We start from the raw sequence: 24735 nt of genomic DNA, 5'->3' as shown, positions 1-24735 counted from the left end.
AGATGGTTAGCTAACAGACAATGTCTTTGGGTTTGTTATTTGGTCATCAAATAAATCAATTTTTTTTAAATATTTTTAATGAAGTTGTTGACTTGATATCGTAGAGTTCTGCAATACTGGTAGGCCTGAGGTGTCTGATTCTGGTGCCACTCCTTCCTGGCTCTTTCTCATTTCCTAATTAACTGTTTTGTGTACTTTGTTAATCAATATATGGTCTTTGATGCCTTTTCCTCTTGGGGACTTGGGCATTCATAATATCTAACATCACATTCAGTGTTTCAGCTGATGCCAGTTTGAATGAGTCTGTGAAAGTTGATGCTGCAATAGTTGCAGACTGTATTACAGTAGAGAGCAGATGGGTTTGTATTGCAATATCTTACAGCACAAGTTGAGTGGTGATTACTAAGGTTATGTAGTGTGCCACACTGGAAGGGTTTTTGGGGGGGGAGTGGGTTGTAAATATCCAGTCCTGGTATGACAAAGTACAGAATTTTCTCAAAATGGATTGGGGATTCAGTAAGTTGTATAAAGTCATGCAGGTTCAGTGAATGGGAACCAGATCTACTGTTTATGGTCATCCAATTAATGTTGGCGTCACAAAGTAAGACGGTTCTACATTTGATGATACCCAGTGCAGGATGTCTTCTAGTGTGGTGGAGCTGCTTCTGGGTGGGTTTTATATGCCTGACAGACAGACCAGTTTCACTTAATTTAAATGCATGAAATTATCAGTATTTCATTATTATTAAAAGTGGGAATATCATGGGGGTATTGATGACTGTATAAGGTGTCCAGGTACATGACTGCCTCCCCTCCTCCTGTTTTGATTGTGTGATCTAGTTCTATGGCTCAATTTCAGTGTCTTTAATGTTTGATTTTAGTCACCTTTCAGTGAGGATAGAAATGTATGGAACAAGTTGTGAAATCCAGTAATGTATTTCTATTATTTTGTTCCAGAGTAGTGGGACAGGTGGAAGGACTGGGGTTTGGATGAACATCTTCCAGATCTTTGAAATTAAGAGATTAACAAGGCTATGCACAGGTGAAGAGGCTTAGATTTGCTATAGATAGCTAGTAGGCATGGATATGGTCTCTTTCAAATGAGTAGGAGACACAGGTTGTTAAGGAAATGTATCAGAGAAGTGAAAAACAGCTCAGGAAAAATGTACTGTGTTTTCTGAGGACATGTGGTAGACGTGGGGTAGGTATACGAGTATTAAAAAAAGGATTCAGGTAGGCTTAGGTGGTATGAGGTAGTGTATGTTAATACGAGTAACAGATGAGTACTTGTCAGCATGGCGAGTACTTTGAACGGTCCAAGTAAATATGGGAAGAAATGTAAACAGTGAATGCTGATTAGTGATTAATGGTAGTATTAAAGGTGATGACTGGATGTTTTGGGAAATAAAATTACTCCAGTGGACTGCGTATGCTTTATATGTTTTGAGCAGTATATGACAGCAGTCTACTTAAGTGTTTGCTAGAGAACATGTAATGTGGTAGTTGGGCATGACTGAGGTTGTATTTTATATAGCAATATAATTAATAAAGCATATGGCAGTAATGTGAAAACTTGCACAAGGAAGGAAAAAACACTGCAAATTTCCCACAAACCTTCTGCAACACAATACACTCTATGCACTGAAGGGTCTTACTACTTACCAACTGTCTCGTACTTTCTCATGTTATGATCAGACTTTTAATGCTGCAGTTGAGCTTCAATATAAGCAAGTATTTGGCAGTGACAAACGCTTGCAATATACTTGGTTGCCAAAATATGATTCCCAACACAGTTCAATTTTTCCAGTGTAAAACCCCATAATGTGCAAAATATACCATGAGTAGCATATGTCCTGTATCATAACAAATAACCTTTACTGGCACGGGATTTACAAACCAAGTCTGACTATAATCTAAAACAAATTAAAATACCTACACCGGCTGCAGCATAAGACAATGTTTTTAACAAGAGCAGATGTAACTGCTCACAAGTTAGCAAAAATGTAAAATATGGCATTTCCCCTCAAAGCTTAAATTAACTTTTAGTTAGCTACAATTAGAACCTAGTTGTTTCTCAGTACTTTCCATTTCCGAATAATTCACATTATACTTTGTGATGATAATCACTTCACCCTAAATTGTACCACATGATGCAGAAGGACCAGCAGTATCATTACTAGCAATACTGAGAGATAATGGCATTCTGGACTTTCATAACTATTTCAACTATATCAGATTCAATCTGAATTCCCATATCCTCTCTCTGTATTAATCTGAATATAATTCGTCAACTTCTAGAATATAAATAACTCTTGTGCCTTGCTACTCTGCTACAATGATTTCTGGGAATATTGCTAAATACAGGGCAAAGGTGATAACTCCCAGTTCCCAGTGTCCTTACAAATCACCACATCTAAAGAGAGATTAGGAAAAGAAAGGTAACACAGGTCAAAAGTTAATTGGCTAAAGTATTTCTGTTTAAATTTATTAAAATTATAAAATAATCCACGTTCACCTTTCAAGATAAGAAAAAAATCATGAATGTTAATGCTTGTACAGTACACAATGTGAATAATGCAAAGTTTCACATTTTGTTCACATTGACAAAAAACAAATGTTACCAAAATACATTTTAAAAAGCACATGCTTTGGTGGAAAGTAAAAGCATAAACACACTGCCTACCACACGAAAGTAGAAAGTAAAAGTTACTTTATTTAAGTACATCTATCCCATTACAAATACCTGTTGTAAAGGTTCATGTGATGAAATAAAGATGGTCATTTATCAAATTGAAATGGTGCTAGGGATCCTAAAACTTTAGCAAATATCTCGAACGCTCTTAACAAAATTTTAGCATTGCCTATAAAACAAAACTGATAATACTAGAAAACTGCTCATGGAAGAAAGGTAGTTCATTTTCCTCACAAACAGTTCTTTACGTTCACCTTTTACATCTTTTGAAAATTAAGATGTACATTGAACAAAACAAACACAACCAAATTACAGAAAAGCCCTTCTGTATCTGAGAATACAGATGCTGAAAATGTCCTCAAAATATTGCTGTGTATAAAATAAACATGCTGACGACTGCAGTTTTCTTTAATTCCTTACAAATGGCCAGTAACTTTTAAGGAACAGATGACACTGGCAAACAACAAAACATTAAGGCAGGGATGTTTTTTTCCAGTTTTAAGTGCTGTGCTGGATCACATACAATGTCCACAGTTAACTGGCATCTTTGCTGTTTTCATCAGGATTACTTAAGTCTGCTAGGCTCTTTTTTTTTTTTTAATTAGTCTTTAGCATCTCCAACTCCATCTGCATTAATGGCAAACATTGCTTCAGCTTCAGGTAGACATGGTGAATCATAAATTTTGCAAATACGTGTCTCTCCACGACCTTTCCTCAAATATAATCTGAAAGTGACAGCAAGACATAAATGTTCATTATAGAAAAGAGTGACATAAAGACAGATTGTAACAATGTATACAACTGAAACTTTTAATATTTCTGGAATATTGTCTGATTTTGTAGGGCAAAGTTCAACTCATTCATCTAAGATACAAGTATTTCATTTTAGTACAATCCAGAGAGAGAGAGATAACAAGATATTTTAGTAAGCCTACTGCTCAAAGCAGAAAGTCTCTGAAAATCATGTTTTCAAAAACTACAACAAAGATCAAAGTACAGTTTACTGGGAACAACTATATCTGAAATAGCTCCCCGACATGCAAAGCTTCCTTTCACTTGGAACTTTCAAGAGAGTGTGTGAGAGTGTGTGAGAGTGTGTGAGAGTGTGTGAGAGTGTGTGAGAGTGTGTGAGAGTGTGTGAGAGTGTGTGAGAGTGTGTGAGAGTGTGTGAGAGTGTGTGAGAGTGTGTGAGAGTGTGTGAGAGTGTGTGAGAGTGTGTGAGAGTGTGTGAGAGTGTGTGAGAGTGTGTGAGACAAGTAGCAGCTTTGAGAACACCACAAGAAGAGAATTGTTTTTGTTTGATGCATATAGGTTTCCTGGCTTTCAGTTCTCCTCTACCCTTATTAACATTGGTCCCTCTTCACTTCTCCTTACTAATAAGCCCACTTCCGAACTGAATGGCAACTCCACCGTCCTCCCTCCCCTATGCAGTCTAACATTCCTAATTTGTCTCATTAGCTTTTTCAACTCTCTTACTTGGTTTTGGCTCCTGTAGCAAGCTATTCATCTCTTCTGTTACATACTTTTGATATCCCTCCCCCCACATTCTAGGTCATGAACGTTCGTGTCTTTTCTTCCCTTCCACTGCTCCCTTGTATAGATGGATGGTCAACCCCCAACCACCTTTCTGTGCCTTAAACACCTACACATACATACATGCATGCATATATATGTGCTGTTTCTCCCCCCACCCCCTCTCTCTCCTGCCTGGCCTTACTCACAAATTCTTAGTTGACTTATCTTCATTGGTCTCTCTTTCTCTCACTTCTGCTTCCTGTTTAAATAATCTTGCTTACTTCCCCTTCATCCCTCTTTTACCCTACTTCCCCTTCATCCCTCTTTTACCCCCCCCCTTCTCATTATTTCTAATCTCTGGTCTCGTATCCTCATTGCTTTCAATCTTTCCTTTTTCCCGATTTTCTGCAGATTCACTGAACTGCTTATTTTTAGCTTCACTGCCCATATTGCCTATTTCTCCTTTATTCACACAGATACAGTTTTACTTTTGACGACAATCACTACTCCAGAATACTTACCCTGCATAACCATTATTTTTATTGTTTACAGCACTATTCCTCCACAATATGGAGGGAATAAAAAGGAGGAAATATGTACAGTATACAATTATATGACTATATTTTACCATCTGCTGCACGGTTACTTCACATATTTGTTGACCGTCAGAAATCATAAGTCCAGGTCCAAGCCAAAGTGTTGCCCTATGTCTGACCTCTGAATGTTAGTGGACTTCACAACCTCTTTTGTTTGGGTTATTAAGACTACAAACGTCGAAACCAGCAAAAGTAAACTGATAAGATATAAACCAAACCAGCTCCACGACAGTCAAATGTTTTATTTGACAAGACCAAAGAACAGTATGCAGGCAGATACAAAATTAGATTTCACTTAGCGCTTTCACCCATCCATCAACTTGGGCATCATCAGAGTAAGAAGTGAAATGCAAGTTCCAGTTCTTAAAAGTCAAATCATACACACGCCCCTTTCTTGAAACCAATCAAGAATGCTAAACAATTATTTAGAATTCGAAATAAAATTAAAAATGTTCCAAGAAACAAGAAGATAGCCAATAAAATTTGATATCACTCTAAACAATACTATCTCATACTATACAATAAAATGCCTTACACTACCATACTATATAAAACACACCTACTTAATAAAAAAACAATGAAAGTGATTTTAAAAACTTATCTATTGTACATTTTATAATGCGTAGTACACATGAATTAATGTATAATTGTGTAGTCAGTAGTTGTGTGTAAATTGTTGTTTCATGTTAAACACAATAGGACCTGTGTTTTAAATACTGGACAGTGAGATATGATCATCGATCCCTGGTGACCTAGATGCATCCAATCTAAGCTGCCACAAACACTCCTTGACCTCCAATAAGGTCTTAGCATCACCACCTTTTTCATTGTGTAGAATCCTATCCACTACAAAAATATATATTTTTTTAAATTAATGCAACTCTGACTGTGTACAAAAAGAGCATTGGTGTTTTTTTTGTTCCTTATGTCTCGTGTGCTCCAAAATCCTAAGCCTTAACTTTCTAATAGTTTTCCCTACGTAAAACATAGGGCAACTTATACATGTTGCAATATATACCACCATTTTGGTATTGCAGTTGCAATACCCTGGACATCTAATGGTTCTATTGAAATTGTGCACTACTACATAAGGACCATTATTAATGTACTTACAAGTACTACACAAACCACATTTGCTCATTCTAGAATTCCTATATAGATCAAAATTAACTTCCATCTCCATCAGCTCCTTCAAGTTTTTACCTCTACTATAGGTGAAAACAGGTGTATCACCTACAATAGTTGTGACATCATTAGTAAGAACACTTTGCCATGTGTCATAAATAATATTCTTGATCTTGCCAGCAGCATCATTATACAGCAAGACCATCACCTGCCTCTTATTACTTCCTTCAAGGTCTTCTGTAATTTTGTCAGTACTAGTATCTTCTGTAATTTTGTCAGTACTAGTAATGTTGTCTCTAGTGTCCTTCACCAAACCCCCTCTCAATATTGGTTTGAAGACTGTATGTCTTTTCTCCTCCACTTCTAACCTTATTTTCAACAATATATCGTGGGGGGGGGGGTAGCCTCTCTCAATCAACATGTCCACCAAATTGGATATTTCAGTGTCATACTGGTTGTCATCACTAATAAGTCTTGACAACCTTACCATTTGTCCCTTCATGATGTTCTTTTTCTAAAAAAATGGGTGGCAACTCTGAAAATGCAAAAAGGAATTTGAAATAGTCTTTTTACGATATATGCTAGACTTTAAGGTACCATTCTCTTATGTCCCTGTACAACAACACATCAAGAAAATCACATCTTTCTTCATGTATCTTGTGTGTAAATTAAAAAAAAAAATGTGGTTGTACTCAGAGGTGAACACCCAGTCTTAAAAAACTGCCGCATGTCCTGATGGATTCCTGGCACTGCCTTGATGCGATTAGGGACACTCCCTTAGGAGAACATTTTTTAATGGTTACTGTTGATGTAATAAATTTATTCTCCATCATACCCCATGATTTGGGAATTGACATGTTCAACAACTGCCTTCAGAAATACAGTGGCTTTCACACTGTTAAACGCAGTTTAATTGTTGACTTAACTGAAATGGTACTGTCAAACAATTTCATTAAGTTTGAAGGGGAACACTTCAAGCATAGCCATGGGCGCCAGATGTGCATCAGTTTATGCCAACCTTGTGTTGGCGGACTGGGAGACACAGTGGGTGTTCATCTCTGAGTATATGCAGAAAGTTATATCTGCGTTACTTGGACGACATTGATTTTTTGGAGGGGGGCTGAGGAAGAGATTCAGGACTTTATTAACTATCTAGGTACAACCACATTTTTTTTAAATTTACACACAAGATAAATGAAGAAAGATAGAAGTTAATTTTGATCTATATAGGAATTCTAAAATGAGCAAATGTGGTTTGTGTAGTACTTGTAAGTACATTAATAATAGTCCTTATGTAGTAGTGCACAATTTCAGTAGAACCATTAGATGTCCAGGGTATTGCAACTGCAATACCAAAATGGTGGTATATATTGCAACATGTCTAAGTTGCCCTACGTTTTACGTAGGTAAAACTATTAGAAAATTAAGACTTAGGATTTTGGAGCACACAAGAGACATAAGGAATGAAAAAAACACCAATGCTCTTTTTGTACAGAGTCAGAGTTGCATTAATTTAAAAAAATATATTTTTTGTAGTGGATAGGATTCCACACAATGAGAAAGGTAGTGATGCTAAGACCTTATTGGAGGTCAAGGAGTGTTTGTGGCAGCTTAGACTGGATGCATTTAGATCACCAGGGATCAATGATCATATCTCACGGTCTAGTATTTAAAACACAGGTCCTATTGTGTCTAACATGAAGCAACAATTTACACACAATTACTGACTACACAATTATACATTAATTCATGTGTACTACGCATTATAAAATTTATAAAATGTACAATACATAAGTTTTTAAAATCAGCATTATTGTTTTTTTTATTAAGTAGGGGTGTTTTATACAGTATGGTAGTGTAAGGCATTTTATTGTATAGTATGAGATAGTATTGTTTAGAGTAACATAACATTTTATTGGCGATCTTCTTGTTTCTTGGAACATTTTTAATTTTATTTCAAATTCTAAATAATTAATTGTTTAGCATTCTTGATTGGTTTCAAGAAGGGGAATGTGTATGAATTGACTTTTAAGAACTGGAACTTGCATTTCACTTCTTACTCTGATGATGCCCAAGTTGATGGATGGGTGAAAGCGCTAAGTGAAATCTAATTTTGTATCTCCTTGGATACTGTTCTTTGGTCTTGTCAAATAAAACCTTTGACTGTCGTGGAGCGGGTTTGGTTTACTAAGACTACAGCCTTTACATTAGAGAAGGTCCCCCTGTTGCTACCATGCTTTTTTGTTTTGTATTTCTAAGTAGAATCAATACTTTCCACTTACCCTTAGGTTGGGGAGCTGCATGTTAGCTAGTGGTCCTGGTCACTGCTATACTTGGACTGTGTTGTGCCTACTCCAGCTCAAGCATTTCCATGTTGCCATTACTGCCTTCCTCCCTGGTGTCCTATTCCCCATTTGGGTTATGGATTTTGGCTCAGCTTCAAATCTGCCTCTATCTGTACTTTCCTTTTATGTTCTCACTTTTAAACTTTTTCTGGCCCCCTTTTTTGTTTTTGATGCCTTCTGGATGTGTTCTCAGTCTCTTTTCTTATGCTTTTAAGTCACCAAGTCATAGCGCATCTTTTCAAATGTTTACCACGTTCTCTATCTCCTCCCCTGCAGTCTGCCGACCGACTGCTTCTACACACACCTATGTTATAACACCTGTCCCAAGAGGCGTGATTTGGCAGAGAAGAGAATAAAATGTATATATAACATAATAAAAACTATGGGGGAATCAGGCCACTGACAGACTCTTTGCATGCCTTTTTTCAACTGGAGTAGTGCTTGTAGTTAATAAATGGCCTGGAAAACTCGGTGAAAGCAACTCAAACTGCAAGTTGCAGTTCAAGCCTTACAGCCTTGTATGCACAGTTCTTGCTTTTTAAATTTTCTCCTCTCTCCAAGTCACATTTTCCTTCCTATATACATGAGTCTATCATTTAGATAGTGTCTGAGAGTTGCTTGCGTCTATGACTTTTTTTTATCCAGTCCACCTTTTGCTCGGCGTGGTAGTTTATGGACCACTCCTGCCATTCACATCTCCTACTCCTGCTAGTACTGCTCTTGTTCACCCTTGATGAGGACTAAGTCTCGTCATCTTTCATCTGATGCTTTAACTCTCCCCTTCTTTGCTCCTGCTGGCATTATACCCTCTTTCTCTGCTATTCTGATTATGTGATTTGGATTTTTTCCATTCTCAGTCTTCCTTTGGTGACCCTGAGTGTGCCCATGGTCATCTTTTCCTTTGTTGGGCTATAGGATGTGAGGTCTCCATTAGCTGCAGTATGTTCCTGGTCTTTGTAGCGGGCATGCTTATCCTGATGCTCATTTTAGCCGACTGCTGTATGTTCTAATTTTGTCTTTTGCTGTGGGAAATGCAGCCTCCTTCTCTGATGCATTTCAGGTTTTGTTTGTATGAGGTATTATTAAACTCATTTCCTGTGTTTCTTCATTTGACCAGTGTTTTTCTTAGCTCTTTGTCCACTTTTAGAAGCTCCCAGAACCCTTTCTGGGTTTTTGGAATGACCTGATGTCTACAATGATTAGTAGAGGGTTTTACAGGAACTGACGCTTAAAGTTCACCCCTCTTCTTTTCAATTCTGTTTTAATTATGCTGCATTGTTGTCACTGTTGAAGTTTTGCTGGGCAGTCTGCAGTGAACCTAATGTCTCTGCCATCAGGGCTTGTTAGTTTTGTTGTTTTTGGAATTTCTGAGGATCCATTGTTTTGTTTTGTAAGAGTGCATCTTGTATATTACATAATTTGGTTGGGCCCTTGCCCCCTTGGATTCTCCCTGTTCTGTGCATTCTATTTCCTGGTCCAGTTAAGACTATCAGGGCTTTTGAAGCTGCTGCCTAGTAATTCCCCAGTTATTCTTGCACAGACTCCGACAATTCTCAGGGTTTTCCCACATGGATCTATTTTTCTGCATACCATCTGATATGTTAATTTTATAAGCTCCTCTTTTACGACTTGGTCTGTCCATGCACTGTCTGCTATTAATCTGTATTTTGTGATTTTTCTCTGCATTTATGCTCTTCTTGTAGTTAATCAGTTTTCTGTTGCTGGGCCTCTACTCTTTTCCTCAGGAAAGCTGTAGCATTACAGACTATCATCTGGTACAATCTTCCTAGAGTTGCTAAAAGCTGTATCCTAAGAACAATCTACCAACCTGGATTAACCTTCCTAGGTTTATTACCAGGGTCCCTTCTTTTTGCTAACCCATTGTTCCCTTTCTTTTACAATACTACTTTAATTTTATGTCCACTTTTCCTTAGATTTCTGCAATTTTATTCCATAGGCCAGAACTCAGGATTAGGCAGCTATTTTGGTTGGTTCCTCTCAGGAAGTCCCTGAAAGTGTGCGTGTTTTTTTTTTTTTTTGTCAACTTCAGCATGTTAGTTAAGTACATGTATGTGTGTGGATGGTGCATTCCATTGCTCGCAAACCTTTAAGTGAGAAGTTTAATTCAATATCGTTAAGATACCTACACCTCTCATGGATTGTATTGAGAATGTCAAGTATTAATTTACTGTGTGAAGATTAGGACATTTCGTACACTGCCCAAGGACATGCAGTAATACAATGCTTGCTACAGATGAGACAAAAGCTGATCTGACATCCATTTCGGCCAAGTGATTTTATTTCATGCATGTGGTCAGTGACACAAGTGTTACTTAACATTATTCAGCTGATACTCAAAGTTAAAATGGAGGTTACACGCAATAGCTGAAGGCAGATACAATCAATAATAAAAGTTTATACTCAGAAATGTGATATTTTAAACAACTTAAAAGTGCGTCAATAACAGATGCTTCTCTTCTGCAAGGGAGTTAGAGATTTGCATTTTAACAGTGAAGTAGGAAATGGAATTAAAACAGGTTACAATAAAGTCAGTTGCAATGTTAATATAGGCAATGGGCAGTTTGCTGTGCGCTAAGTCATAGCAATGAGGGTGAGTGAAGAGTAAGGAGACAGCTATTAAAGTTTACATATGGGTATGCTAATACTGTTAACAGAGTTAATTTAAGTGGCTTGCATAGAGTACCCTGTTCCCCACTGCTGTACAAAGGATTACCAAGTGCAGCCTAGCAAAATAGAGCACAGTAGCAAACAAGATACTGATACTTAAGACAAAATCTAAAAACAACCAGTCAGTTTGAACTTTCTTGTCCCCTGGGTCAGCAAACTGTCCAGTGCACCAGTCACAGTTATTTTCTTTCACAGAGCAGTACAGTACAGTTGTGTACACTTACCATAAATGTAGATGTTTGAGTGTATTCACTGTTGCAGTCATCACACTTGGGTTATCTGCCTGCAGGTAGCCCTCAGTTGGCCCAAATACCAGAGACTTAGTTTTCTGCGATGGTTGCTGTCGCTTCAGGACTGACGTCAGGTCGTCAGGGGTATAAAAACAGGCAGCCGATGCCATTACATCAGTTTTTCTTGCCCCAAATGTCAGGAGCCCTCCCAAGGGAGCTAAGTTATAATGGGAAAAACACCAGCAGTAAAAAGTAAATACCAACAGCCCTGTAAGGTGTGAGTAATAGAGAGGACAGAGAGAGACAAGGGGGCTGGAGGATGGGAAACCAGGACTGCAACAGTGAATACACTTGAACTTCTACATTTATGGTAAGTGTACACAAAGTACAGTTTTGTACCTACCATAAATGTAGATGTCCGATAGATATGCAACTGCAGTCCTGACATATGGGTTTGTCCTGCCTCAGGCAGCCCCTCGGTCGGCCGGATTCCAAAGTCTGGGCCCGGCGTCGCCTGATATCGCCTCCTCCCCGACGTCAGAGCGGCTGGAGTATAAAGGCATCCGCCGATGCCATCTTCTTCAGTGTTTCTTGCCCCAGATGCCAGGTGCCCTCCAAGGAAGGCTAAGTTTGTGAATGGATAAGCAAAAAATTCCAGACATGCACAACAGTAATAAACAGATACACCATAATAGATAACCCCAGTTGAAAAGGAGAGGGGGAATGGACCCAAGGGAAAAAAGCAGTGGGGAAGGAGGGAGGGAAAACCTGACTGCAGTTGCATATCTATCGGACATCTACATTTATGGTAGGTACAAAACTGTACTATGTCCTTCAAGAATGCAACTGCAGTCCTGACATATGGGTTGAATACCATAGCCAAGCTGGGGGTGGTAGGATCTAACCTAGGGATGGTGTAGCTAAAAGACCCTGCAGGACTGCAGATGCAAAGCCTGCTCGAGATCTGGAGTATAAAGGCAGGTTGTAGTGTCTGGTAAATGTATGCACGGAGCTCCATATAGCAGCCTCTAGAATGTCCTTTGTAGCCACTCCTCTTAGAAAGGCTGTGGATGTGGCTATAGCTCTGGTTGAGTGTGGCCTAATATTGGCTGGCACACCCTTTCCATGGAAAAAGTAACAGAATCTGATGCAGTGTCCAATCCATTTTGAAATTGTTTGTTTGGAGACTGTCTTTCCTTGCACTCCGGCAGCATAGGCTACAAATAGTTGGTCAGACTTCCTGGTGGTCTTTGTTCTGTCCAAGTAGTAGCGTAGTTGTCTGTGTATGTCCAAAGTATGTAGCAGCTTTTCCCCTTTATTTTGAGGATTGGGGAAGAAAGTAGGCAGGTGAATTGCTTGATTTAGAGACACCCTGGATATCACTTGTGGCATGAATGAAGGATTGGTCCTTAGAGAAATTCTGTCCTGATGAAAGATGAGAAAGGGAGGTACTGCCATGAGGGCCTGTATCTCCGAGACCCTTCTTGCTGAGGTAACTGCCAACAGGAAGACTGTTTTCCAGAAGAGAAACTGCATTTCTGAAGATGCTGCTGGTTCAAAAGGAGGAAGAGTTAATTTTTCCAAGACGTAGTTGAGGTCCCATGCAGGAACTGGTGGTTTTCTGGGAGGTTTGATATTCTTTATCCCTCTTAGAAACTGTCTTAGCAAGGGATGAGAAAACACAGGTGGGTCACAGTTGTAATTTGCTGAGATTGCTGAAGCAAGAATTTTAATGGAAGAATATGAGAGGCCACTATGAAACATTTCTGCCAAGTATTCTAATATCTGAGGTATGCTCATTACTAATGCATCCTGGCCCTTTTTGGTATTCCAGATGATGAATCTCTTCCATTTGGCTGAGTAGGTTTTTCTGGTGGAAGGTCTGCGTGCTTCCAGCAAGATTTCCTGAACCTTTTCGGAGAGGGGTACATGGGGCAAAGTCATGTAACCCTCCAAGCTGTCAGTTGTAATGTTTGCAGGTTTTGATGAACAGTCCTGTAATTGTGTTGAGTTAGGAGCAATGGCCATTGGGGCAAGGGCCATGGTTTGGTGTGAGTTATGCTCAGTAGCAAGGGATACCAATGCTGCCTCGGCCAGTCTGGAGCTATCAATATTCCCTTTGGTTGCTCTGCTTTGATCTTCAGTAACACCTTGGTGAGTAGTGGTAGAGGAGGGAATGCATAGATTTTTAGGGCATTCCAGCTGAAGGAGAGAGCATCCGTTCTCCAGGCTAGAGGATGGTGTGTCCTTGAGCAGAACCTGTCCAGGTGGTGATTGTGATGAGAAGCAGAGAGATCTATGTCCGGTCTTCCCCATGCAGTTGTTATTTGTGAGAAAATGTGTGAATGCAGCATCCATTCGTGTGGATCCACGAAATCTCTGCTCAACCTGTCCGCCAGAACATTGTCCTTGCCCGGAACAAACTGGGATTGCAAATGAATGTTCAGTTTCACGGATTTTTCCCAAAGAGCCATTGTTAGTCTGCAGAGGGGATACGAGTGAGTGCCTCCTTGTTTGTTTATATACCACATGACCGTGGTGTTGTCTGTCCTTATTAGCAGATGGCCCTGTTGAAGAGATTTTCCAAAGGCTTCTATTGCATGCATCACTGCCAACATCTCTTTTTGATTTATGTGCAGAGGCATTTCTGTGGGAGTCCATTGACCTTGAATGCATCTGTCCTCCATGTGTGCCCCCCATCCATGATCTGAGGCGTCTGTTGTAATGGTTTGACTTGCTTGAACCTTGTTGAAAGGCATGCCTTGGTTTAAATGGCTTGCTTGAGCCCACCACAAAAATTCCCTTTGCAGGCATGGGATGAGTGGTATTACGTCTTCTAGGTTGTGGCTGTGTTGAGACCATAAGCTTTTTAGGTACCACTGTAGCTTTCTCATGTGTAGTCTTGCCAGAGGGATCAGAAGAATGCAAGATGCCATGAAACCCAGGGCCTGCAGGATCTTCCTTGCGGTCAGCTGGGTAACTTTGCTAGGCTTTTGAAGTAATCTGGTAAATGCTGTTGTTTCTCCTCTGTGAGGAAAGCCATTTGTGATTGTGTGTCCAGGTTTGCTCCTAGAAAAATAATCTTTTGGGATGGCAGTAGTCTTGATTTTTGAATGTTGACTGTGTATCCCAGAGCCTGTAGCAACTGAATGACATAGTCCAAGTTTTTTACCAAGGTTTGTTTGCTGTCTGCTTGTATGAGGCAGTCGTCCAGGTAAGGGTATATTTGAATCCCTTGGAGTCTGCAATGTGCAACTACTGATGCCAGGCATTTCGTGAACACTCTGGGTGCAGTAGATAAGCCAAACGGCAATGCTGAGAATTGATAATGCTCTGTTCCTGCAAGAAATCTGATGTATCTTCTGCAGCTGTGTCTGATTGGGACATGCAGGTATGCCTCCTTGAGGTCCAGAGTAACCAGCCAAGACCCCTTGCCCAGCATGGGAAGGAGTTGCTGTAACGTCAGCATTTTGAATTTTGGCACAATAAGAAAAGTGTTTAGAACGGACAAGTCCAGTATAGGCCTCTATTGCTTTTCTTTTCTTGGAACAAGGAACAGCTTTGAGTAGAATCCCTGGCCTTGTTCCTGAGGAGGAACCTTTTCTATAGCTTTTATTTGTAACAGCTTTGAAACTTGTAAGAGAGCCTCTGCCTTTTGATTTTGTGGCAGGTTTGGCTTGCCTTGTCTCGTTGGTAAGGTGTGGAAGTGGAACCTGTAGCCTCTGTCTATTATGTCCAGAATCCATTTGTCCTTGGTTAAAATGTGCCAGTTCTTTGAGAATAAGGATAATTTTCCGCCTAGAGGTGCTTCTCTTTGAGCCTTGGTAGGCGGAGTGAAAGTCAAGTCATTGTGATTGTCCTTGTGGTAAAGGTGAACTCCCTGCGCCACTTCTCTGATTTGGTGGTTGCCATTGGCGGCCCCTGTAGGAGCCTCGGTATTGCCCTCTACCTCGAGCACGCCTGTTTTTTCCCCTTTGTAACTTGTCTGAGTCTGGAAAGGACCAATTCTTTGAAGGCCAATTCCTGCTGAATCTGGGGGGCTGAACCTGGAGGAAATCCTTGACAGTCTGTACTGATTCAGCCTTTTCCTCAATAGACTTCAACACATCCTGTGCATTAGCACCAAAAAGCTTCTGTTTTTCCAGAGGTGCATCCAGGAGCTTAACTTCAACATGGTCTGGCAGAGGCTGTTCTTTCAACCAAGCATGTCTACGAATAACGGCCCCTGTCATGGCTGCCCTACATGAAGCTTCCAATGCATCATAACCACACTGAAGAAAATGATTGCTAACCTGCTGAGTGTTATGAACCAGATCCTGCAATGCCTTTCTATCTATAGGCTCAGGAGAGGCTAACTTTTTCTGCAAATCATCCATTAAGTAATCCTGGTACTGAAACATATGAAAAAGGCAGTTGAGTGACCTCATGGCAAGGGTGGAAGAGGTATAAACCTTTTTGCCCCATCTCTCCAGGGACCTAGCTTCCCTGTCAGCGGGCAGGGGGTTTTTGGCCGAGGAAGTAGCCACTGCCTTGGGGCCCTGTGAAATAGTTTCTAGATCCACAGAGTGGGCCTTAAAGAGATGCTTATGGGTTTCAGGGACCCTGTAATATCTGTCAGGCTTGACAGGAGCAGGAGGGAGAGAATCAGGCGAAGCACTGGAGTCTGAATATACATCATCAAGGACATCCAGCACTGGAGGAATAGCTAAAGGCTTGTGTTGGGGTAGCTTAAGGAAGGTACGTAGCCTTTTCCTGGAGTCAGAAAATTCCTGACCCTGCCACTGAAAATGTTCTCTCATGGAGTGAAGTACTTCACCAAAAGAAATATCCTCTGAAGGAGAGGCAGAGGGAATAGAATCCTCAGCATCCGAGTCCTCATAGGCCTGGAAGGATTCTTCCTGAGTATCTGAGTGCTCTGAATCCCCAGAGGCTTCATCTGAAGACAGGGTGTCTGTCTGCTCAGTTCTAGGCCTTTTATCTGCAGGCGGCTGAGAAACTCTGTCTGGGTGCGGCTGAGACCCCCTGATAAGAGAGATTAGATCTGCAGCAAGAATCACGATCTGTCTATCAGAAGAGGGGCCCTGAACAGTAGGTTTAGGATGGGCCTTGGCCTGGCTGGCAGCCTTGGCACGTGCAAAGGCCTTGATGGACATGGATACCAGAGGCCTAGCTGCCCCACGTGCAGGGGTAACCTTGTCCACAGGAATGATGTCGGGTAAATCTAGAGCTTCGGTTTCTGGTGGGAAATCAACAACCGGCACCGTTGTGGTCTCCGGGACCGAAGAACATGTTAACGCGATGTCGTCGGCCTGGAGCGGTAGAATTACCGCTTCCGAAGGGACCAATGCACTCGCGGAGGGCTTAGGCGTGGTATCGGTGGACGACGCGGGCCGAGGATGTCGGTCCCGGTCCTTGCGTTTTTTGGTAGCTTGCGTTGTCGGTTGTTCCGACAGCATGATATATGCGAAAGATTTGCCAAAAAAGTCTTCGGCAAATTCTGCCCGGCGCCTGAGTGTGCGCTTATTAAAGCAAGCACAGGCAGCACAGGCCGAGACGTCGTGGTCTGGGCCCAGGCAAGGGAGGCAGTAAGAATGGAAGTCCTTATGAGGTATTTGTTTACCAAAAGACAAACAATTATTAACTTTTTCAATTTTTTCTGACATCGGCTGAGGCAAGAAAAAATGTTCCCCAACGGGGTACTTAGCTTTTAGATGACTTTGGTAACTGAAACACAGGAGCTGACCGACCGGCACTTGCGAACTGCTTCTGCTTCGGGCACTGCGCGGCAAGAAAGACTGGAGAAGATGGTGTTGGCGGATGTCTTTATACTCCAGCCGCTCTGACGTCGGGGAGGAGGCGACATCAGCCGACGCCGGACCCAGACTTTGGAATCCGGCCGACCGAGGGGCTGCCTGAGGCAGGACAACCCATATGTAAGGACTGCAGTTGCATTCTTGAAGGACATCTGTACTATGTTCTTTGTGTTTCACTGTTGCAGTCATCATACTTGGTTTGATTCCCAAAGCTGAAGAAAGGGTGGAGGCAGTCAAGAAAAGTTGGAGCTGGCTAGTATGCCCTGCAGGACTGCTGTTGCAAAACCAGTCCTGGATTTGAAAAAGATAGGCAGGTGGTAGTGCTTGGTGAAGGTGTGTACTGAACTCCAGGTAGCAGCTTCCAGAATGTCCCTGGTAGGGACCCCCCTAAGGAATGCTGTACAGGTAGAAGTTGCCCTAGTGGAATATGACCTGACCCCCTGAGGGATTGGTTTCCCTTGGAGTTTGTATTAGAAATGGATACAGTGTGCTATCCACTTGGAATTGTTTTGAAATGGCCTTGCCCTCTGCCCCTGGTGCAAAACTGACTAGTAACTGGTCAGATTTCCTGAAGGCCTTAGTCCTATTCAAGGTAGAATCTGAGCTGTCTGTGCACGTTCAAGGAGTGCAGGATCCTTTCCCCTTTATTTTGAGGAGTAGGGAAGAAGGTTGGCAAATGGATAGATTGGTTGAGAGCCACACTGGACATCACTTTAGGCATAAAGGAAGGGGTTAGTCCTGAGGGAGACCCTGTCAGCATGAAAAATAATGAAGGGTTCCACAGCCATATGTGCTTGAAGCTCAGACACTCTTCTAGCTGAAGTGATGGCCAGAAGCACGGCTGTTTACCAAGGGAGGAAATTTAACTCTGCTGACGCTGCAGGCTCAAAGGGGATAGTGTGAGCTTTTTCAGTACAATGTTAAGGTCCCAAGCAGGGGGTGGGTGCTCTCCTTGGTGGCCTTAAGTTGTATGTCCCTCTCAGGAACTGTTTGATGAGAGGTGGCACAGAGTTGTAATGAGCCGAGATGGCGGAGGCATGGATCTTAATGGAGAAGGATAGGCCTCTGTGGAGTAGATCTGCTAGGTAGTCAAGGAGTAGAGGTAAGGAGGGCAGAGCTGTGTTCCTCTCCTTTAGACTGAATCTAGGAGCAATACCTTTTCCACTTATCAGCATAGGATTTCCTTGAAGTCGGTCTTCTGGCTTCAAGAATGACGCCCAGCACCTGCTTGCTTAGGCTGGTCACTGGGGAATAATGCAAGGAATAAGCCAGGCTACAAGACTCAGGATTTGCAGTTGCGGATGCAAGATCTGTCCCCCCCTGCTGAGTGAGGAGGGTTGGGATCTGGGGTAGGTGCCAGGGTGCACTGGTGACAGGTTGCACAGTAGTGGGTACCAGTGCTGGCGTGGCCAGTCTGGGGCAATCAGGACTGTCCTTGGTCTGTCCTGTCTTATCTTGAGTAATATTCTTGAGAGCAGAGGGCGGCATGCATATATTGAGAGGTTTACCCATTGGAAGGATAGGACATCCACTTTCCAGGCCCTGCTGTGAGGTGTCTTGGTGCAGAATTTGCTGAGCTGGCAATTGCAGGGTAAGGCAAAAAGGTCTACCTCTGGGGTCCCCCCTTTTCTGGGTTAGAAGGCTGAAGGTGCTGGGGTCTAATTGCCACTCGTGTGGGTCTAGGAGATTTCTGCTTAAGACGTCTGCCATAGAGTTTTGTTTGCCTGGCAGGAATTGAGCTTGCAGATGAATATGCATGTCCAAGGCCGTGTTCCAGAGGGCCATGGCTAGCTTGCTGATGTACCACATAACAGTGGTATTGCCTGTTTTTATTAGCAGGGGTCCTGGTGAGAGTAGGGATCTGAAGGCTGTCAGAGCATGCTGAACAGCTAGCATCTCTTTTTGGTTGATGTACAGATGAATTTGACTTGGGCTCCAGTGGCCCTGAATGAAGTTGTCGTTCAGATGTGTGCCCCAGGCATAGTCTAATGCGTCAGTGGTTAGGGTCTGGGTGGCATGGGATTGAGTAAAGGGAAGTCCCTTGTTGTGGTTGCATGTTGCTGCCCACCAGAGAAACTCTGTCCTTAGACAAGGTATGATAAGTATGACTGTTTCCAGGTCCTGAGAATGTTGCCACCAAAGACTTTTTAAGCACCATTGAAGATTCCTCATATGCAGTCTGGCATATGGAATTAGCAGAATGCAAGAGGCCATGAACCCTAGGGCCTGCAGGATTTTCCTTGCAGATAGCTGGGTTCTGGTGGCCATTTGAGTGAAGTAGCCTTGTCAGGCTTGCTTTTCTGGAGTAAGGAATGCCATCTGGGATGCTGTGTCCAAGCTTGCTCCCAGGAATACAATCTTTTGAATGGGGACTAGATTTGATTTCTTTTCAGTGACAGTGTACCCCAGGGAGGTTAGAAGGTTCTTTACAAATGTCAGGTGCTGCAACAGCTTTTCCTGACTGACTGCTGAATCAGGCAATCATTCACGTACGAGTAAATTTTAATCTTTCTCTGCTTGCAATAGGAAATGGCTGGAGCCAGGCATTTTGTGAATACTCTGGGAGCAAAGTGCAGAGAACTGATAATGCATAGATCCTGCCCTGAAATGGAGGCATTTCCTGCATGTGTCCCTGATAAGGATGTGCAGATAGGCTTCTTTTAGGTCTAGGGTGGCTAACCAGGCATCTTTGGACAGCATAGGAAGAAGCTGTTGAAGGATGAGCATTTTGAATTTTGGTACCACCAGGAAGGTGTTTAGAATGGAAAGACCTAGGATTGGGCGCCAAGTGCCCTCTTTTCTGGGTACCAGGAAAAGTCTGGAGTAAAACCCTTGACCTATCTGTTCTGCAGGAACAGGTTGAATTGCCCTTACAGAGAGCAGGGATTGAACTTGGTTTTGTGCCTCTACCCACTGATTTGCAGGAAGGTCTGGGAACCCTTTTAGGGTTGGCAGTGAGTGGAAGTAAAATTTGTATCCCTGGGCTACAATGTTGAGGACCCTTCGGTCTTTGGTGATGGAGGTCCAGTTTTTTGCATGATGGGCAAGTTTTCTTCCTAGGGGCATGAAACGTTGGGCAGAGGTGAGGAGTGGAGTTGAGAAGTCATTGTGAATTCTTTCCATAAGGGGTGGCTTAGCACTCCCTGTTTTAGAAGTGGAGGCACTCCATTGCTTAGATCTCTGCATACCTTGAGACTGTAATCTGGGGGGGGGTCTGTTTCCCCTGGGTCTAGCTTGAGATGGCCTTGAGGCGGCTGGAAAGGACCAATATTTCGAGGGGCAATACTTACTGAATCTAGGAGGCTGCACTTGCAAAAAATCTTTAACTGTCTGCATAGATTTAGCTTTTTCTTCCATCTTTTTTAGAACCTCTTCTGCTTTGGTGCCAAACAGATTGTCCTTATTCAAAGGAGTATCTAGTAATTTTGATTTGACATGGTCTGGCAAGGTCTGCTCCTTAAGCCAAGCATGCCTTCTCAGTACAGAACCAGTGACTGCTGCCCTGCAAGATGCTTCTAGGGCGTCAAAGCCACATTCCAAAGTATGCTTGCTAACTTGCCTTGCAGAATGCATAAGCTCTTGTAATTCTTTATTTTCTGCACAGTCTGTAAAGGTAGATAATTTTTGCTTAAGTTCCATAATATGTTGCTGGAATTTCAGCATGGGAAACTGGCAATTCAATGTCCTAATGGCGAGAGTTGCAGAGGTGTATACTTTTTTACCCCATCTGTCTAAAGCTTCGGAATCCCTGTCCAAAGGGGTGGGATTCTTAGCTGTAGTTGCTTTTATACCTTTAGTCCCTGGGAAATTACCTCTGGGTCAGCAGTAGGATTTTTGAAAAGAAATTTGTGAGAGTCATGGACTCTGTAGTAACCGTCTGGTTTCCTAGGAGCAGGGGGTAAAGTATCAGGAGTTAGACTGGATTCCATAAAGACATCATCCACAACATCCAGAACTGGAGGTATTGCTAGAGGTCTATGTTGTGGCAAATCTAAAAAATTTCTGAGTCTCTTTTTTGGACTGAGGCTAATCCTGGCATTCCTCATGGAAATGCTCTCTTAAGGTATGTAGGGTTTCACCAAAATAAAAATCCTCTGTAGGGGGAAGCAGAGGGAATGGATTCCTCTGCATCTGAATCCTCTCTCTCTTCTTTTCGGCTGATTGGCAGTTGATTTTTATAAGCAGATAAAGGCATGTCTTTATATTCAGAGACCTCAGAGTCGCCGGACTCTTGGTCTGTTAAAGCTGTTGGGGACAGGTCTCTTTCTCTTAGCAGGTAGCAGGCTGCCCCTAATCAGCATAATCATGTCTTCTTCCATTTTACACATTTGATGTTGTGGCAAGGAAGCAAGTGCTTGAGTCTGGGTCATCATTTTTTCAGGCGTACCTCATACTCTTAGCCTTAGAAACTCGGTAGTTTTAGACAGAACTGAAGACGCGAAAGAAGTCATCGGTTTGTGTCAAATATCTGTAGTGCGAAGAACTTCCTCAGAAGTTGGTGCCTGCACAGCGGCTCTGGACCCATCCAAGGTAGAGGCATTCGTAGGCTCCATAGTCAAAGAAGAGTCTCGCGGCATACCGGACTCCAAACGGGTCTCAGTAGTGGCCTGCAAATCCATCAAAGCGGGCATCAGGGGCTGTGAAAGTGCATCACTGAAAACCGGTGAACTGGCGACTAGCTTAAAGGAAGCATTGTCGGCCGTTTTGGACCTGTGCAGTCTGTCTCTGTCTTTAGCCTTATGTTTTTTCGTAAGATCAGTAGTTGGATGGCTTACCGAAGCCATTTCTGAATACGGAGATAGAGAGCGACAGTATTTAGCGACAATAAGGGCCTGACGACTACTTTTGACACTGAACAAAGCACAAAACCAACAGTGAGGTAGTTCGTGGTCTGGGCCTAAAAAGGTGATGCAGTAAGAATGGAAATCTCGATTTGGTATTTGCTTTCCACAGGCGAGACAATTGTTAACTTTTTCTGACATCGGTTAGAGCAAGAAAAAAGGATCCCCAATGGGGTACTTAGCTTTAGAAGACTTCATGATGAATCAATTCGAAACTAAAACTCAGGTAGCGGCTGACTGGCACTCGTGCGAACTGCTTCTGCTTCCGTCTCCTCGGCAAGAAAGACTGATGTAATGGTGTCGGCTGCCTGTTTTTATATCCCTGATGACCTGACGTCAGTCCTGAAGTGACAGCAACCGACGCAGAAATACCAAGTCTCTGGTATTCGGGCCTACTGAGGGCTACCTGCAGGCAGATAACCCAAGCGTGATGACTGCAACAGTGAAACACGAAGAACATCACTTAACTTAGAACTAGCACAGGCTACCTTTGATCAAATGCAGGGGGATATTGAAATGCAAAAAACAAATCTGTAGCATTAGCCATTTATTTAGAGTAGTGCTGACATAATTAACTGTTTTCTTACCAATGTTACAGCACTCTATAAAGAAGCCAGGAGCCGATAATGCATTTACCACCCACACAGACAAGATTGTTGTGGTTTGGTACATTAAAAATCAGGGAAGAAATCACTCCTGTCCTCTCTGGTGATAAGTGATGAGAGTATAGCAGTTATATATGTCAAAGAATCACTGTTTGACAGCCAATCACCTTCCTGTAGAGGCCAATATTCTGGAGAATAGGCTCAGTCTTTACTTTTACTTGGCGTTTCATGAATAAATGATCCCTTGGCCTTTCTGCAGCAAAAAGCTCTTATGTTACTGGAGAAGCCTTGGTTTGACTTCTTTGCCTCCCCAACCAATGTCAAATGCAGCAACTTGTACTCCCTCATCCCTCCACTGGTAAATATCCAAGGGATACTTTTCCTCAGATCATCCCAAAACTACGCTTTTCCCACGTTCCCCGTATTCCAAAATTTTATTCAGCAAACAGGCACAAGTAGTCCGGGATCATTCTCATTGTCCATTTTTGGCCTCAACAACTGTAGTTCCATCTATTATGGTCCCATCTTCTTAAGCAGCCTCTATCCCTGAAGCCGTTCAGGACTCTGCTGTCTCACCAGTCTGGAAGTCCTCACCCAGTCCTGAATTCTCTTCACTTAGAGGCATGGTTATTTCAATTCCCGTAATGACCAAGGTCCAAATTCTCACTCCCAGAGATGCAATAAAAGAAAAATGTACAAAAGTCAGTGAACAAATTTCTCTTTTATTTTGACAGCAAGCTCACTGAGAAACTTTTCCAGTGTTCCAAAGGAAAATGCTTGAGACACAGAAAATAGCTCATGACAGGAATTTACTAGAAGAATCCTAAGTACCAGGGACTTGAATCAGTCTGGTCGTGGAAAATTGAAATGATCAGGAAGCAGCCCAGCAACAAATCAGTAAATAAATGGGAGACTATAACATCAATCACATATGCAAAATATGGCTTTGCAAGAAAAAGTCACTAAAAAAGACTAATTTTGTTGACTTTGTTATACTTGTGAGTGGACTGTAAAGCATATACTCCACTTTTGTCTTTAATGTTTAAAAGGACTCTAAAAGGAAAACTATAGGTAAAACAGTTTTGGTGTCCGTTTAATGTACTTCCTTTAATCATTGTTGCAGTATCCCAAAAATGATGGGTTATTTTAGAGGGTATCTGGTGTCCAGATGATGTTCCAAATCCAAACCCTTTTGGATGCATCATATATTTGATGTATAACCTCAGCCCATAGGCATAAGGGTATGCAAGTGGAACTATGTCCTCAGACTAACGTTTCACCAGCCAAACATAGGATCTTCGCTCCTGTTACTCTAAACACGACTTTGTCATTGCTGCTAACTTTGCCTAGACTTACTCAGCCAAGTATACCACTTGGGAAACTTTTTTTTTTTTTTTTTTAATGATTATTATTATTATTACAAATGACTTGTTAATGTCAGTTAAGAGGGGGAGGTGTGATTGTGTTAGGCAGATCATTATAAAACCCTCTACTCCTAAGTATTTGTTTTGCCTAGGAGCCAAACATGACTACAGAAATTGTAATATTTGTCAGTAATTCTAAGAACCTATGAAAAATAAATAACATCTACTTAGAGACCCAATGCCTGGAGGGCCTCTAGCAAAACAAATGCCTGGAGGGCCTCTTGCAAAACAAAATGGCTGAACCCTCGACCTCAGAAATCTTGCTCACACCCATAAGTTTTAAAAAAGCTAGGCCTGAAACTTTAATTGCCCAGTGTGATTCAAATTGTCTTGCTAAGACGCAGCAGGAATCAGGAATGTCCAAATCCTTCAATGGCATACTCTACAATGACCCTGCTGGAAGCCAGTATATTGTATGTTACCACTCATTCGATGGGACTGAGCCTACCATGATAGAGAAAGGCGAGTCCAGGCTGATTATTTCTAAGCGGACAACTGGGCATACTTCAGATCCTTGCTGGGGAAGGGATTCTGGACACTTTAAAGGAAAACTCCTCCCTAGAACTAAAAAAAAATCTGTTTTTTTCACTCCATCTTTGTTTCCTAACCTATTTTAACACAGCAAAATCATCCAAGTGCTTTATTTGTAATTTTAGCCTATTTTCCACAACATGGCTACCAAGGGGGCTCGACGTATCAATGTGATCTTGTTTTCCCTCAACCCTTTCTCTTTCCCATAATGCTTTGTATGACTCGTGCATGACATAAGGAAGTAACTACGAATGCCCATGCCATTGACATAAAATAGGATTTGTGTGAGTCACTGTTATCTTTTTTACTTTCTGTAACATGACTGCTTCT

General features: G+C 42.0%; 1 protein-coding gene across 1 annotated transcript in view; it reads right to left on the bottom strand.

Moving 5' to 3' along the window:
- Positions 1–2693: 2693 nt before the first annotated feature.
- Positions 2694–24735, bottom strand: part of RAD51 (RAD51 recombinase) — a gene marked incomplete in the record, with an annotated part of 432211 nt that continues 410169 nt past the window's right edge. The window contains 1 exon segment of the mRNA XM_044074184.1: positions 2694–3417. Coding sequence (XP_043930119.1) covers positions 3294–3417 — 124 coding nt within the window.

Source organism: Protopterus annectens, chromosome 6.part0 (assembly GCF_019279795.1).
Source record: "Protopterus annectens isolate FY-2018-M chromosome 6.part0, PAN1.0, whole genome shotgun sequence".
In the NCBI taxonomy this organism is placed as follows: Eukaryota; Metazoa; Chordata; order Ceratodontiformes; family Protopteridae; genus Protopterus; species Protopterus annectens.
Note: the sequence above shows the minus strand (reverse complement) of the source record. Positions and strands in the feature narration are given on the sequence as shown.